Source organism: Condylura cristata, unplaced genomic scaffold (assembly GCF_000260355.1).
Source record: "Condylura cristata isolate star-nosed mole 26May11 unplaced genomic scaffold, ConCri1.0 scaffold00017, whole genome shotgun sequence".
NCBI classification, from domain to species: Eukaryota; Metazoa; Chordata; class Mammalia; order Eulipotyphla; family Talpidae; genus Condylura; species Condylura cristata.
The window spans coordinates 38,644,008-38,660,086 of NW_004567118.1; the positions used below are offsets into that span (position 1 = coordinate 38,644,008).

The 16,079-nt window shown below is 45.0% G+C and overlaps 1 protein-coding gene across 3 annotated transcripts in view; it reads right to left on the reverse strand.

Moving 5' to 3' along the window:
• The window catches only part of ASIC2 (acid sensing (proton gated) ion channel 2), a 1,021,853-nt gene that overhangs the window by 9,641 nt on the left and 996,133 nt on the right, over window positions 1-16,079 (reverse strand). For all 3 annotated transcript variants that reach the window (XM_004684897.2, XM_012726276.1, XM_004684896.2), the window contains 3 exons: window positions 4,994-5,144; window positions 3,017-3,073; window positions 1,409-1,562 (listed from right to left, as the gene is read on the reverse strand). In XM_004684897.2, the coding sequence (XP_004684954.1) occupies window positions 1,409-1,562; window positions 3,017-3,073; window positions 4,994-5,144 (362 nt within the window). The remainder of the gene's footprint in view (window positions 1-1,408; window positions 1,563-3,016; window positions 3,074-4,993; window positions 5,145-16,079) is intronic.

The window sequence follows — 16,079 nt, forward strand, 5'->3', positions numbered from 1 at the left end:
TTGGAAGTCCCAGGAAGTCGCACTGGAGAGCACTGGTCTAAAACAAACATTTGAGCTTTTCTCTCATCTCCTTGAAACTCTCCAAGGGTCCTCTCTTCTTTTCGATGAAGTCCACCCCTGGCACCCAGCCCCTGCCCAGCTGATCCCTCGGGCCCGTCTGCTCTGACATGTCCGCCTTCATCTTCTGTTCTGTTGTCTGCCTGTACTGGTTCTCTCCACTGAGCCTCTGCCTGGGACACACTTTTCTCTTGTGTCTTACATTCATGTATTCTGTTAAGAGAGGCTTCTGCCCCCAAGGAGCTTCTAATCCAGTGGTATAACAGGCAATTAACAAGGAAACACACTTACACACATGGATGTAAAATTATATCCTCTGGTGAGTGCTAGAGAGGAAAACACTAGAGCACTTCAAGAGAATAGTAATAGGACGGACCTAGTTTAGGGATCCCAGGAGATGACATTTTAGAAGAGGGCTGCACAGTTAGAAAGCAGCTGAGAGTGAGAGGAAAAGCATTCCAGGCAGAGGGAACAGAATGTACAAATTATTCCGGGAAACTTTCATACATACTATAGAAAAAAATCTCTGAAGCATTCCTGGACTGAATGCCCACATAAGGTGCTGCCAACCAATTCTTTATATATATAAAAATACATACATATGTATGTGTGTATATATATATATATAATATCTTAATATATTACATAGTTTATATATATATAAAAACATATATATATATATAAAATAGCTTATTTTTACATAATTTTGTGCCTTTTTCCCATCTCAGTTGTAATCCCCATGGGCTTCCCATCATCAAATCACCCGTGTGCCACCACCATAGTCCAGTGCACTTCCCTCCTCCATTTTTGATCCCCTTCCCCACTCCAGCCCCGTAAAATGTCTCTGGTTTATAGTTGTTCATTATCATTATTATTTTCTCCCCTGGTCCTTTATATTCCTGCTATGAGTGAAACCATCCAGTATTTTTCCTTTTCTTTCTGACTTATTTCACTAAGCATCATCTTTTCCAGCTCCATCCATGTTGCTGCAAAAGGCAAGGGTTTATCTTTTTTGACAGCTGAGTAATATTTCATTGTGTATATCTACCATATCTTTCTAATCCAGTCATCTACTTTTAGGCATTTGGGACAACCACCTCTTGTATTACCTGTATTAGCCTATATAGGTCCAGGAGTTCACCTATCACCCCACCAGACTGTAAACTCCCAAGGGCAGGCACCACATCCTAATCATCTCTGTTTTTGCACTGAGTGCTGAGCACAGAGCTTGGCAGTGAATGTCTGCTAAATGGATCTAACTGCTTACCGTTGCTCTCTGCCTTGACTACCCAACTTTCCTCTAAATTAATTTCCTCCCACTCCCTTGCCCATACCATGCCCACAAGCTTACGAGATATATTTCTCTGATTTGTTAAATTTCTTCTCGAGATACTTGGCTGATGTCTTGCTGGGGATCTTCACCATGGAGAGCTCTTTGTTGTACCGGGTCAGGTTGCAAGGTGTCCTGCAGAGACAGTAATTACTGTCCTTTTCCGCCAGCAGACCTGGAGGGGAGAGTGGGGTGCGTCAGTCAGGTGTGGGGTCTGGGGTTCTTGGGTCTAGAGTAGACAGTGGTCCAAGTCAGCTTTGAGAAGGAGGTGCCATTACAGAGATGGGGCCTGGGGTTTCTGGAGAGAAGGGGAGTGGGCTTTTGCTACATTTTGACTAGATATGATTTCTTCCAAGAAAGGGCCTGCTCATTGTCTTACTCCTGATACTATTTTCCTTCTGCTTCAGTTACTGTCATGTCAATTATTCAAGAGACTACTTTTGGATTCTTGACCATTTTGGTTTCTCAGGGGATTCTTCTCTTCCCCCAGCCTCAGTGTTCTCATCTGCAGAGTGGGCCACCTATCAAAGCAGATGTGGGAAGCCATTTATCTGAAACCTGAAGCTTAGGTGGTATTCCCTCAGGGGTGCCCTCTTGCCCAGCATTTCCTCTTCTGCCTGCTGGTTAGACTGCAGGCAAAGATTCTCACTACCTTTCCCTAGAGGCAACATGCCTCCGCTCCCCCAATCTGGAACACCTCTTCCTTTCTTCTCCCCTCTGATTTAGGAAATTTAGGAAGGTGTTTAAAGATGTTGTTGTCCTGCCTCACACTTTCCTTTTCAGTGCTCCTGGAAACCCGTGGGTTTTGTTGATTCCTTATTGCAAAGACAGCCTGGGTTGCACACATTGGAAGTCTGTCGCTCTCCTCTCAGGGGTGCACCCTTGCCCCCAGACCCTCACTGCTCAGCAGGCTCCCTCCAGTCTTCCAAGAAGCATCTGGCTGTGTGGGTTCAGAGCTGTCCCCACTTAGCTCTGGCAAATGCAGCTGCTGAAGGAATTCGAGTCCACAGGATTTAAAACATTCTCTTTGCTTGCCTTGATTATAAACATTTCCCAGGTGGGGAGAGGCACGTGGAAGTCTCTAGCTCTGGAGATGCAGCTTGTTTGTGTCATCTCCGTGAGTGGCAGTTTTCCAGTGGGGGTGTGGGGATGTGGGGGTGTGGGGGTGAGGGGTTGCAGAGTCATTTCAACACTTGTACCCATCCCGATTCTCCCATCTCCCTCCACAGGGTCCTGTGAAGCATGAGTTAGGCCTGCTTGGAATAACCTCGGCCTCCACACGTGAGCAGGTAGCACTGACCTCCTGGTGCTGCCTGGATGCCGACTGTCCATCTCTCTCCTCTGTCCCCTCTGCATTTCTCAGTGCCCCCCCCCACCCGTTTCCTCTCCTGCCTTTCTCTCCCCCAGTTCTGTTTCTGGCCCTCACCCACTTGCATCAATCCCTCCACGATCCTGCTTTCCTTCCTCCTCTCTATCCCCTCTCCTGGCCATCATGTCCAGTCGAGCCCTTTATCTTCCCATTCTACTCAATTCACTCTTGCCCCCCCGCACCGCCCCCCCCCCACCAGGAAGTCTCCGTGGTCTCCAGTGCAGGCTCCCCCATCATTCCATCCATTCCCCAGTACTGACCTAGGGCAGGCTCTGCGCATTCCTTGTGCTGCTCAGGGGTACAGAACGGGGCGTCCCCTGCAAAAACGAAACAGAGGGAGAGGTACTCAGGCAGCAACACCACCCCTCCTGGGGTGGGGAGGTGAGAGTATCCCATTCTGGGGAGGGGCTGTCTTCTGGGGATCAGGGGATCAGTGCACTTGGACCCTGAGATCGGGTTCTGCTCTGCTCTGTGACCTTGGTCAGGTGATAATCACTTGCATGGCTGTCTCCTAACTTCTACCAGATTGCTGTGCACACCCTCCCAGCTCAGGTGGGTGATAGGTGGGAAAGACTTGAAGGCTGGAAGGGGGAGGCAGCGGTAAGCACCTACTAAACCCTGGGCAAGCATCACCTCTGAAGTAGGAACTACTGGGTCAGTGTTAGCCCTGAGAGACTGGCGGCTTAAGTATCCGGCTTACTCAGGATGCCAGGGTTTGTGGGGATGGAGGTGAACTTTGACCTGGGTCAGTGAGATCCCAGGCGGGGATCTGCCTTCTGTAATCTGTCATCTGTAAGCTGGGCTGCTCTGTAAGGTTCCCTTCCTCCCTCCCCCACCGTGCTTTGCCATTAATTCCACATGAGTGATTGACAAGTCAGTAACAGTGCCATGGGAGAGATGATGAAAATCTGTAACTGCTTGCTTGGCTCAATTTTCACGGGGGGACCCTACTGGCTGGCGAGCCTATGTGAGCATCAGAGAAGTAACATCCACCCAGGCTGGGTTCTCATCTTTGGCCTCTTTATAGAAACCCAGGACCTTTTTTTTTTTTCTCTTTTACTAAGGGCTAATGTGAAAGTCTACCACAATAGCTTCCCCCACTATTTCTATAAATACCCCATATCAACAGAAATGCTGATATCCCTCTTCTTTTCCAATAATAATATCTTAACTGATATGTCTCCCTCTTGCTCTGTCTTCCAGGAAGCTCAGAGGTAAATTGAAAGATCAATAATCTAATCTTCGTTTACTAAAGAAATCATAATTTAGCTATGAGGATATTCATTTCAGTATTGATTATAACAGAAAACAACTGTTAGGGAGCTCAATATCTAGAATGAGGATTTATTTAAATAAACTTAAATAAAGTATGATGTAACTGTGAAATAGTAGGAATATACTAAATATAAGAGCAAGGTAGCCAGGGCACACACTAGGTCTTCTGGTTAACAGGTCGTTTGGTTCCCTCTCTCCACATATAAACATCCCAGTCACTGAGGATTGCAGTTTAGAAAGCATTTTTCTATCGTAGCCTAACTTTATTCTTGTAACAACTGATGATTGTGTTTTAAAGATAGTGAAGGTGAGAACAGAGAGGTTTAGTAATTTGTGTCAGACTACACAGCAGAGAGCAGTGGAAGCTGAATTACAGGCCAAAGGCCCTGCCTCCCCCGCTGCCATCCTATTTCTTTTCAGGCTGCCCAAGTCAGTGCCCTCTCTGCACAGTTCCTTCTGACATGCCGTCTGCTTCAATGAGATGGCTACATGCATTATTAGCCGACAACAGAAGCGTCAGCATACACACATTCATTTGCTAGTTGATGGACTTAGCCTCATTTGAAAGTACTACACATTTGGATGCACAAAGGGAAGCATCTGGATGAAAGCCACGAACATCTGGATATTTGAATGTGTACATCAGGAATGTAAGAGTTGCAAGTGTCCAGATATCTGGACTCTAAGTACAAGAAGGTAAGAGCAGAAAACAATTAGCAGAAACACCAAGCATTGGAAGGAAACTTCTCCGAACATCTGGTTGCTTTTCAACACCAGAATGCTGCTTTGGTTGCTAGGCTGACTGTTTACTACCCATCCTCTAAACGCTTAAGCACCAAAAATGCCGTCTTCCAAGGGCAGTGTCCTTCTGGATCCTCATGGAGTGGGCGAGGCATTTCTCACTAGGGTGAGAAATGCACAGAAGGCGCCAGGCAGTCCCCAGCAGGGCCGGTGGTACTGACCTGGCATGTGGACCATGCGGCAGTTGCAGTTCTCCACGATGTAGCGGGTCTCACAGTCAATCCTACAGGCGGTGATACTGTAAACAGGAAAGAAGTCGAGTCCCATCTCTGAGGATCGGCACTCGCCCCAAGGTGGGGGCAGGTATGTGAGCTGCAAGACAGGAAGGAGGTGGCAGCAGTCAGTCCTGGAGGTTGAGCTGGACAGAAGCAGTGGCTCATACATTCACTTATTCAATCAACAAACAATTATTGAGCATATGCTCCATGACAGTCTAAATTCATTGACCTTACAGGCTTTCCACTTCTGGTTCCAGACTAGCTTTCTTATCTCCTTGCTTGTTACCTCATCGTGCTGATCTTCTCAGAATCTCTTCTACATGCCACTTCCACATCTTAACATCTCTCATCTCTTAGTATGACCCAACTAAAGTCTATGACTTGGGTGCAGAATTTGGGAACCCAGACCTGGAGCTGCAAGGAGTCAGATGAAATGGAGTTAGGCACTCTTATAATTTATACTCCTTGGCCCTGACTAGTGCAACTCTCCAGCGTTATGGACGAACTTATTTGGGGGAAAATGTTACTGTTAGTCGCAGAAGTCCAGTGGTCATTAAATGTTCTACCATTTATGGTACTTGCTTGGAGGGGATAGGCAGGGTTAGGGATGAGAGCACTAATGGTTGTTGAAAACTTACTATCTATTAAGTTGCAAGTTAAGTCTTTTGCATCTATTTAAAAAAAGTTCAAGAATGAAAAATACAATAAAATACACATATTTTCAGTGTCTAGTTAACATAGGTAACCACCACTTCAATCAAGATATAGGACATTTTTAATCACACTAGAAAGTTCCTTCCTGTTGCTTTCTAATCAACCCCCTACCTACTCAGGCAATCACTGTTGTAGATGCTGTCACTGTAGCTTGTTCCCCAACACCATAAAATGAAAACTTACACTAGGGACTCTTTTGGGTCTGACTTTGCTCCACATGTTTTAAAGATTTATCCACACGGTCATGTGCCTTGGTTCCATCCTTTTTATGGCTGCATAGGTTTCCAGTGGAGTACACCCAATCTGTTTAGGCACTCACCTGAGAATGGATACTTGGATTGTTTCCAGATTTTAGTAATTACAAAAACTTCTTATTCATATATTCCCTTTGTGGGTATATATTTTAATTCTCCTGGGGTAAAAGGGTGGAAGCAGAATAGTTGGCTCATAAGTAAGTCTGTGTATAACTTTGTAAGAATCTGTTATCTACATTTCATTCCCAGTTCCTTTACATCTTTGTCAAATCTTGATTTTTCCCATATTTAAAATTTTAGCCATCCTACTAGATATACAGCTGTTGTTTCTATTTTAAACAATATGATGATTGATGATTTTTGAGCATGATTTATGGATTTAATGGCCATATATATTATCTTTGTGACATGACTTTTTAAATATTTTCCCTTTTAAAAAACTTATTTATTTTTTACTTTTGTTATTGAATTGTAAGAGTTGTCCACATATTCTGGATATAAGTCCTTTGTCTATATATATAAATAAAAGTCCTTTGTTTATATAAGATATAATTTGCATATAATAAGATGAATCAATTTTAACATAGAATTTAATGAATTTTTACAAATGTAGATACCTTGTCACAATCAGCCTAATTAATGTATAGAACATTGCTCTTGACCTCAACATTCTCTGTTCCAGTCACTTCTCCCTGGCCCTCAGGCAACCACTGATCTCCTTTCTTTCATTAGAAATTAGTTTTCCTGGTCCAGGAATTTATGTAAATAGAACCATACGGTATGTATGTTATCTTTTTGGTTCTTCATTCTCTCAGCATCATGTTTCTGAAAATCATTTGTGTTCTTGTGCTTATCAGTAGTTTACTATTAAGTATTCATTCTTCCTCTCTAGTTTTTATTCTTTTATTTATTTTTCTTGCTTCACTGCTTTGACTATAAACTCCAGTGGAATGCTGGGAAAATTGGTGAGAGAAAGGACATTCTTGTTTCCTAAGGAAAATCATAGGAAGAAAGTGTTCATTATTTCACTATTAAACCTGTTAAGCACATATTTTTCCTAGGTGCTATTGTCAGATTGAAGAAATTCTTTCTTACCAGGTTTGGTGAGTTTCAGTGGGTATTGAGTTTTGATAAATGTGTTTTCCGATTCTTTTGAGATGATCACATGATTATTCTCTTTCATTCTTAATATGGTGAATGATATTGATTAATCTACTAATACTGAACTCACTTTCCATTACTTGGATAAATCCCACTTGATCAGAGTTTATTCTCCTTTTGATATATTGCTATACCAACTTGCTAACATTCTGTAGAGGTTTTTTTATATCTGTGCTCATGAAAGATACTATATTTAATTTATTTTCTTGTAAGGCTCTTGTCAGATTTTGGGATTGAAGCTATGCTCGCCTCATTAAAAGAAAAAGTTTTATAAATTGTTTCCTCTTTTTCTATTATTTGAGTTTGTATAGACTTGGTATACTTCCTGTCTTAAATGTTTGCTAGGATTCACAAATGAAGTAATACGGTGATTATGTGTGTGTGAAGATTTCAAATGATGAATTCAATTCCTTTAATAGACTTAGAAACACTCTATGTTTTTCTTGTGCTAGTTTGGTAAGTGGTGCTTTTTCAAGGAATTTAACCTAAATAGGTTTCACCTAAATTTCTGAATTTATGCACATAAAGTTGTATGTAACCTCATCATTAAAAAGCATCTGTAGAATTGGTAGTGATGTCTCTCATTCCATGACGTTTTGATCAGAATACATACCCTCTATGGCTTTACTTCTTTAACATTTACTGAAGTTTGTTTTATGGTCCAATAAGTGGTGTATCTTGGGGAATACCCCATATGCTGCTTTTAAAGTTTGTGAATTCTTTCATTGTTGATGTTGCATTTTATACAGGCAATTAGGTCAAGCTTTTTTAATGTTGCTCAAATCTTTTGTGCCTTTGCTAACTTTTTTATACTTATTCAACAAGTACGGAGGGTACATGTTTGAAATCTCTGACTGTGAATTGTCTTGTTCTCCCTTTAGGCCTGTCAATTCTTGCTTCATGTATTTTTTGAAACTTATCACTAGGCGCATAATATATTTAGGATCATTATATCTTCTTGAAAAATTGATCCTGGTACCTTTGTGAAATAACCCTCTTTATCTCATGCAATCTATTTTTCTTTCACTAATGAGGACACTGACTAGGATAAAGATTCTGTAGCCTGTCCAAGATCACACAACTCTGAGTGGCAGAATCAGCCATGGACCATGGAATTTCTGACCTTGAATTAATGCTTGTGACACTATTTGCACTGATTCCAGGAAATTCACAGGAAAGAGGAATAAACACACCTAGGAAAAACTGTCAGAGTTTTTCTGTTTTTATACACTAGTTTCTTTCTTCTTCCTTTCCCATAAAGATTTGGTCATTACTCTCATATATTTTTGAACTTTATGAGTTACCTGGTTTTCATAGATTTTCTGTATAACCTTGGCTAAGTCACCATTCCCCTCTGGACCTTCGGGCCTGGGAGATTTGGGAGGTAGGGCAGATGGCCTATGATTAAATAAGAATGGATTGGAGTGCTTCAGGGCTCAATAATGTTTCCATAAATACACAAACTGATTTTGGGATGAACTAATTGTGATTTTTGGCAGGACTGTGTGTGTGGAGGGTTCTAAGAAGATGTAAATTAATTTCGGGGGTGGGGAGAACCTTTCCTTTTCTTCTACTAGAACAGACTGCCACAATGGATGGGCCATGTGGGAATGCAGCTGGAGAAGCCCACGTGATGGACACCTGCCCTTTATGGGGCAGAGGTCATGCTCCACTGTTTCGCGCTGCCATGCTGTGACTGGTTCAATGTTTGTTCCAGCAGCTTTTCTGAAGTTGTACATGCCATGGCTGCTGGGAAAGTCACAGCATGCACAGCACCAACTCTTGCTTACCAGTGAGTGTCTGAAAGTAGGTTGGAGTATTTGTTTATCCTGGGCAAGTGAAGCCTCAGGGGGACCCTGAAGCACTGTCTTCAAATATCTGAAGGACTGTCTCAGGGAAGAAGAATTAGATTTGTTTTCTGGCATCCCCAGGGAAAGACAGACACAAGAACAGCTGTAACAGGGAAAGTGAGGAGGACGATAACATTACTGATGTCACAGACACTGGGGTAGGCATGCTGCGTGCATTACTTTGTTTAATCCTAAAGAAGGATAAATTCTGGCTCAACTTCCTACACCTGGATGGGCGGGAAGAGAGGTAGCTAAGGGCATTCAGGTGTGTGAGACGACTTCAGTCTCTCAAGCTCCATGTTTAATACATACTCTAAATCTAAAAGTGCGTAGCTCTAGAGATGGTGGAATATGACAAATGGACTCTTGAAGGGCATCCTTCATGGGCTAGCTATGTGGCTTTGGGTAAGCTCCATGTGGCCCTCTCCTGCTTTTCATCCCCTCCTCTGGTTAAATAAGAGGAATCAAGTGCCCAGGAACTAAGTGTCTGAGACTTATTGACCTTCCTTTCTCCAGGGGTGTTGCCTCTTCACCCTGCCCCACCATTAGCTACCTCAGAGGGATACCGAGAGCTTTCAACATAACTACTGTTCGTAGGAAACAAGAATAGGTTGTCAATCCTCCCTCGCATAAACTGTAACAGGTACAGGTTTCATGGACTCCGCCCCCAGTCCAAAGACTGGCACTACAAGTCCCATCATTACCAAGGAGAAGCACACTGGGATGTGAGGGTGGAGCTGAGCAGCCAGGTTGGGATAAAACCAGACATGTGGGCTCTGGGGTTCTCTTGGCCTGGTGGTTTGCGGCTGGTCGTTGGCTCTCAATCGGTTTTCAGCGTGCCGGTGGAGTCCAAGTCAGCAGAACTGGTAGGACATTCTAGTTTAACCTATGTTTCTCTCCCTCTTTCCCTGGGTTGTTTCCTTTACCTTTCTCCTTGTAAATAAATTCATGATTGAACCTTTTTGTGTGTGTCCATAATACGATTGAATCTTAAGTGCGTGGGTGAGGACCCACACACAGGCAACCCAATTCACATTGGGGTGCCCTGTAACAGAACGTCTTCATGTTTTCCTACCCTTTGTTCGTTCAACAAATATCTCAGCTCCATCTTTGCTTTCTTTACAATCTTGCTTGGAGACAAGCAAGTCTACACTCTTTTTGGTTCAAAAAGTCTATACCTAAGGCCTCCTGCCCAATTCCAATGAGTTCCATTCATCTCCAATGGAAATGACACCAGATAGCTGGAACGAGGGGTACAGAGCTGGACAGATTTAAATGTGGGAAGCACCTGTGAGTGTTGCTGTAGGGCAGAGGAGCCAGCCCAGGAAGAGAGGAGACACCTCTCCTTGGACCTTGAAGTGATTCTGTGTTTATTTGACAATTCATCCTCCCTTCCCCTTTTTCCACTGTGCCATGGAAGCAGCTGCCTTGGGTAATCACTGAAATTTATGAACTGAGCTAAGAGCTCAGAACTTTCATGATTGAATACTCTGGTGCCTGCCTTTCATTGCTCCACTGTCTTGAGGCTTCTCTCCAGTTATTTTCATTTTATAATGAGTACTTGTGTTTGCTCCCTCTCTGTCTTAGGACAGCTGAGGTTTCCTCAACCAATGGCTCTTCCACCCTCTCCCAGTCTGCAGATTTCAAGGCGCTCCAGCAGGTGGTGTTATGCTAGTCAGCATGGCTGCCCTAGACCTCTCTGGAGGAGCACCCAGAAGGGTCCAACGCCTTCATCAAAGGCCCTCGGCCTTTCCTTGGTTTCTGTCGCCCACACTTTGTGCTTTGGTTGGGATGCTGTCCTGAGTGGGATATCTGAGGATTAAGAGACTGCATAAGAATGCGCTCATTCCTCTCCTGGGAAGGGTAGGAAAGCACACGAGAAAGGAGAAGGGAAACAAGGAGAGAAGCCCATCTCTTTCTCCGGGTGCCCACGTGACCCTTTGTCATGTCAACCACTTGGCCTTTTCCTTCAGGGAATGGACACCATGCTCACCTAGTCTGGACCTCTTTAGGCTCAGGGATATCCCTGTGAGTTCCTTCCCAAGTCAAGGGCCATCGCCCTGGCCTGCCTGGCTTCTTCTTTCCCACTAACCCTGACTGCGATCCTGGCTCTCAGCTTGTCAGGGACAGGCTAAGAATGCCTACTCTGGTGTCAGCATTCAAACTGGGTTTGGATCTGGCTATGCCACTTACTTAGTGGTGATCTGGGCAAGCGGCTGAGCCTCTGTGACCTCTCCTGCTGCACGAGCATTTACCCTCATCCGTTAGTTACTTTAGAGGGATAATCAGAGTTTTATCCTAAGGTATATGTATCCCCACTGTCACCCTTGATTGACATCCCCCAGTCTCTGTTCTCTGTTCTGTATCATAGGAAAATCCAACCCCTTGTTAAGTTCCCATCTTCCCCCCACCTCAGTCCACTTGCTTAAGGTCTGGAACACATGCCAGGCCTCAGAGAGGGCTGAGGAGGGGGATGTAGATCAAAGCACAGCTCGCGGAGCCTCATTCTAATCCTTCCCCATCTTCATCTCTTCTCTGCCCTCACTTCCTCTCCTTTGGGTGCTTTCCTATCTTTCCAGGAATGGAACGAACACACACACACTTTTTTACATCATTCTTCATTTTGCACTTTTTTCATCTTAGTTGTAACCCCCATGGACTTCCCACCAATAGGGAAGTTGTAGAATCAACCCAAATGCCCCAAAATAGATGACTGGATCAAGAAGGTATACATATACACAATGGAACATTACTCAGCAATCAAAAAAGAACGAACATATTCTTAAGCTGTTCCATCAGCCTCTGATGTCTTGGCACATGGTGATACCTTTCACAGCCTCTCACAGTTATCTTTCCATGGAAAGAGAGTACCCTTCCTGCTGAGAACTCTAGAGACCAACGTTAAGATGGTTTTTCTATCTTGTTATGTAACAAGATGAACCATCTCCAAGAACGCCTGGTGGATGAGATGCTGAATGAGCCAAAGCCCTGGTCTCTGGTGAACCATTATCACCTCATCTCCCCTCCAGGAGAGGACAGTGGGCAGGGGACAGGGCCACCTGGCTGTGCTTAGCTTCGGGGCACAGACACGTCATCTGGTGCCAGAATCACAGTAACCCCCCTCTGGTGCCTGGTGCACACACATCCTGTGTTATTGTGCTGTCTTTCCTCTGGCCTCTCTTGCTGCGTGGCACTAGCAGAAAGGCAGCAGTTGGCAGTTTGGGCCATCATGAATAGATGGAACTGGCAAAGAGACGCCACTGAGAGGAACACTGTGGAGACTTCTGGGAAGAAGGGAGTTCCATGTCGGGTGCCCTGCATGCATCAGACGCCATGCTGGACCCTTTCCATGTGCTAACCCATCGCTTCTCAACAAGCAGCAAGGCTGGGACTGTTGCCCCATCTTATAGATGAGGAAATTGAGGCTCATTTCATGCAGCGTGTGATAGAATGCACACATGTGTCAGATGATGCACATTTCCCTGGGTTTCAAATTACACTGAGTCCAGGTATCTCACACCCCCTAAACCCTTTCTCTTGAGAGTTGATTTTCAAAAGCCATAGGACACCCCACCCCCTTCCAGTCAAATTCACATTGGAGTCAGTATATAAACAAGCAATGGGAGCTGCTGTAGGACCAGCAAGGGGGTGGGGAGCCCTGTTTCATGCTCAGTCCTGGCCCCTGCAATGCCCCTGAGTATGATTTAGGAAGGCCCAGGCTCACGGTAGAAAGTTTGAACACCCACATGAGGTTCTGCAGTCTTAGGGGGTCCCTTGGGATGGAATTGTAAACTCTGAGCTTTACTTACCTGCTCCATAAAATAAGAGCCTGGACTAGAATCAATCCAGAATCTTCCAAGGTTTGAGACTAGGTGTCTTCTTTGCTACAATCCAGGAGAAAGGGTGGGAGTGGGTGGGCTGATCACAGATAACTGATCTGATGTAAACATTTGTCTTTAAATGTGTTTTCTCTGTTTGGAGAAACTGATAGGACAAAGTCAGTGTGACCCTGGCTCAGAGCCAGCAGAAAGCCTCCGCTTTGGGAAAAACTGCCTGGAGAATGGAGGAAAACATTCCCTTTGTAATTCATCTTTCAGAGAACTTAGAGGTGGCAAGTACCTGGCACAGCCAGGCTCCCTATGACAGCAAGTGCTCACCAGCACAAGGGCTTTCTCTGGGGGTGCAGGGAACAGAAGTGGGGGTTCAGTCTAGGCTGTTACAGAAGTCTCAGAAAGGTCTTTTGTGAGAACAACCAGCCCAGTGGGACGTCATTAACCTCTGGGGTGTCACAGGCTGGCTGAGCACTGGGACTACAGAGGAGAGTAAAATGTAGTTTGCTCTGAGAAGCTGCTCCTGTTTGCCCAAACCTCCCTCTGCTACAATCTTAGGGTGTGACCTGGGAATCTCCAGAGTCTGTTCTCTTCATCCTCCACAGACTGCACTGATAAGGGACGATGGGAAGGACACAAAGCCACCATGGACAAGCTGTGTTGCCGCAATTTGCCTAACTATTCTGGGCCTCGGTGGGTCTATCTGCAGAATAAATGCTAATAATGGGCAACTCAAAGGGCTTCTCTGTGGGTTCAACGAACAAGCAAGTTGGAAGCAACTTGCAGTGATGACATGTGCTTGTGGAGTGTTTAGGTTAGGGGTGCACTTATGAAGTTTCTTCACTCAAGGGGTCGGGCTGGTGGCCTGTTCCTCTTGCCTGTCCTAATCGACATCCTCCTTTGTGGCCATGCGTGTCTCTCTTCCCATTCACTGGGTTTCAGGCCTCATAGTAGTTGCTTAATACCTACCCCTTGTTGTTTGTTGAATGAATGAACTGCCCATCCTGCTTTCTCCTAACCCAAGTGCATAGGAAACACCCGGGTCATTCCCAAGGGGTCTGATTGAAGTGGGCTCAGCATCGAATCACATGAGCCCTGGGCGGATGCGGGGTCTTTTTGTGTGACCTTGGGCATGCCATGCCACCTCTCTGTGCTGCTGGGTTCTGTCAGGGCTGGTGCCTTAAGGGCACAGTACCCCGGGAAGCTCCAGCTTCTGGAAGCAGGTGGCCTGTGAGGTCCCGTTTCTTCTTGTTGTGCCCTGGGGTCTTCCTACCTACTACCATCCATGCAAACCACCCACCCTGGAGGGGAAGCCAGGGCCTGCTTTTTCAGCCATTACTTTCAGTTTGATGTTTTCATTGTATCTCGCTGAGTGATTTAAGTGTGTTTAAAAAATGATTATATTATGCTCCTTTTAAACAATACTAAAAATCAAATGAAAACTAACATTAAACCCACCCATCAGTCAGTATCAGTGGCAGCAACAGAGTCTCAGGGGAGATGTGTCCTTTACACAGCATAAGAGTGGAGAAGTCCTGCCACCCCCTTGCCCTGGCCTCGCTGCAGACTTTAGCCCTTAAGGTCAAAGCGATGGGATGGGATCAGGAAGAAGCAAAAGTGATGGCAGAGACTGAGCAATAGTGACACCTGTTTGCTGGAGCCACTGCTTTGTGTCAGGCCCTGTGACAAGAGCTTTGAAGAATATTGTCTTTCTGAGTCCTCACCATGGCCCATGAGAACAGGTACTACCCAACAGACAGGTAGACTAATGATGGTCTAGACGTAGCTGATATTTACTGAACTGTTACTAAGCCCTCACTTGTGCTGACTCCTAGAATCTTCCTAATAGCTCATCAGGTCAGTCTGTACACTTTTTCCAGTGGCAGAGACTGGAGCTTTCAGTAACCAGGGCCACATGGATCGTAGGTGGCAGAGGTGGAGTGAGAAGCCGGCAGTCTATGCTCTTATCAGATATCTGTACTCCTTTGCCCCAAGAAAGACTCCAACAGAATGGGTGATGGTGGTTACTGGGTGTGTGTGGAGGGGGGGGCTTGTGGGCAGTGTTGCAGAGGCTTGAGAGATAGGACCATGTGTTCATCAGATCCTACTGTGGGATGTATTATATTGCAAGGTCCTTGCAGTCCTTGCTCAGCTTACCAGATAAAGGGCATCATCTCCACTTGACAGAGGAGTCAAGTTGGTACCTTGCTCAACATCATTACAGCTAAGAAGCGGCTGAGGCGGGGTTCCAACCAAGAGCTGCCCAATACAAAGCTGCTGATTAGTGGTCAGGAGACAACTTGATCTGGGTTCTGTGGGTACCTTGCTCTCCTCCCTGAAGGTGTTTGCCTCCTCATCTGCAGCATCTGGGTGCAGAGCAGGTAACCTGTGGCTTAGAATAATAGAGCCGTGGTTTATACAGCAAACCAGATGACTCTCTCCTTCTCCTTGCTCTGAGTAGGCATCAACGATCCATCACAGATGGGTCCTTAGAATTTATCTGAACACTGCCATTTGATTGAAACCAGTACCAAGAGTAAATGGTATATTTTGGGAGTCTTCATCTACAGAAAGCACCAAAGTACACTGTTAAATATTCACATACAACAGGTAAGGCGTATTACGTGCAGTGTGAAGTATGGACTGTGACTTTCCAAGAACAGTACCATGACCTGCCCTCTCGTGTGGGAGCACCCCTGGCTGACATTGGGATCAACTGGCCATAGAAGGATTCGTGAATATCAGACTTCCTTGACACCCAGTCCTGCCCGGGGGTCACGCATGGAGCTGCTTGCCACGCTGACTGGAAACTAAGTGCTTGTAGTAGCTGATGCAGCATTTTAACAAGCAACAAAAATCTATTTAAAAAGTGAATTACCCATGGTTTGTGACTAATAATAAAATAATAAGGTTACATCTATTGCAAAAATGTCTATGAGTGGGAGAGAACATGACAAGAGCAGAAAATGGGAATTGTCTATGCAAAAAAACTACAGGACGTTTTTTGAAAGACTTTAACATGCCTCATTCTAAGATGACTTTGTCTTGGATATTACTGGCTCTAGATATGGCTCCGAAGGTCTACAAGAATCCTTCTGGTTTTGGTGTCATAGGGCAGATGGCATCTGTGGTTTTATACTCATGCATGTGTATGCCATATAGTCACCTATCACCCATCCATTTGCCCATTCATCCATCTGCCCATTCATCCATCTGCCCA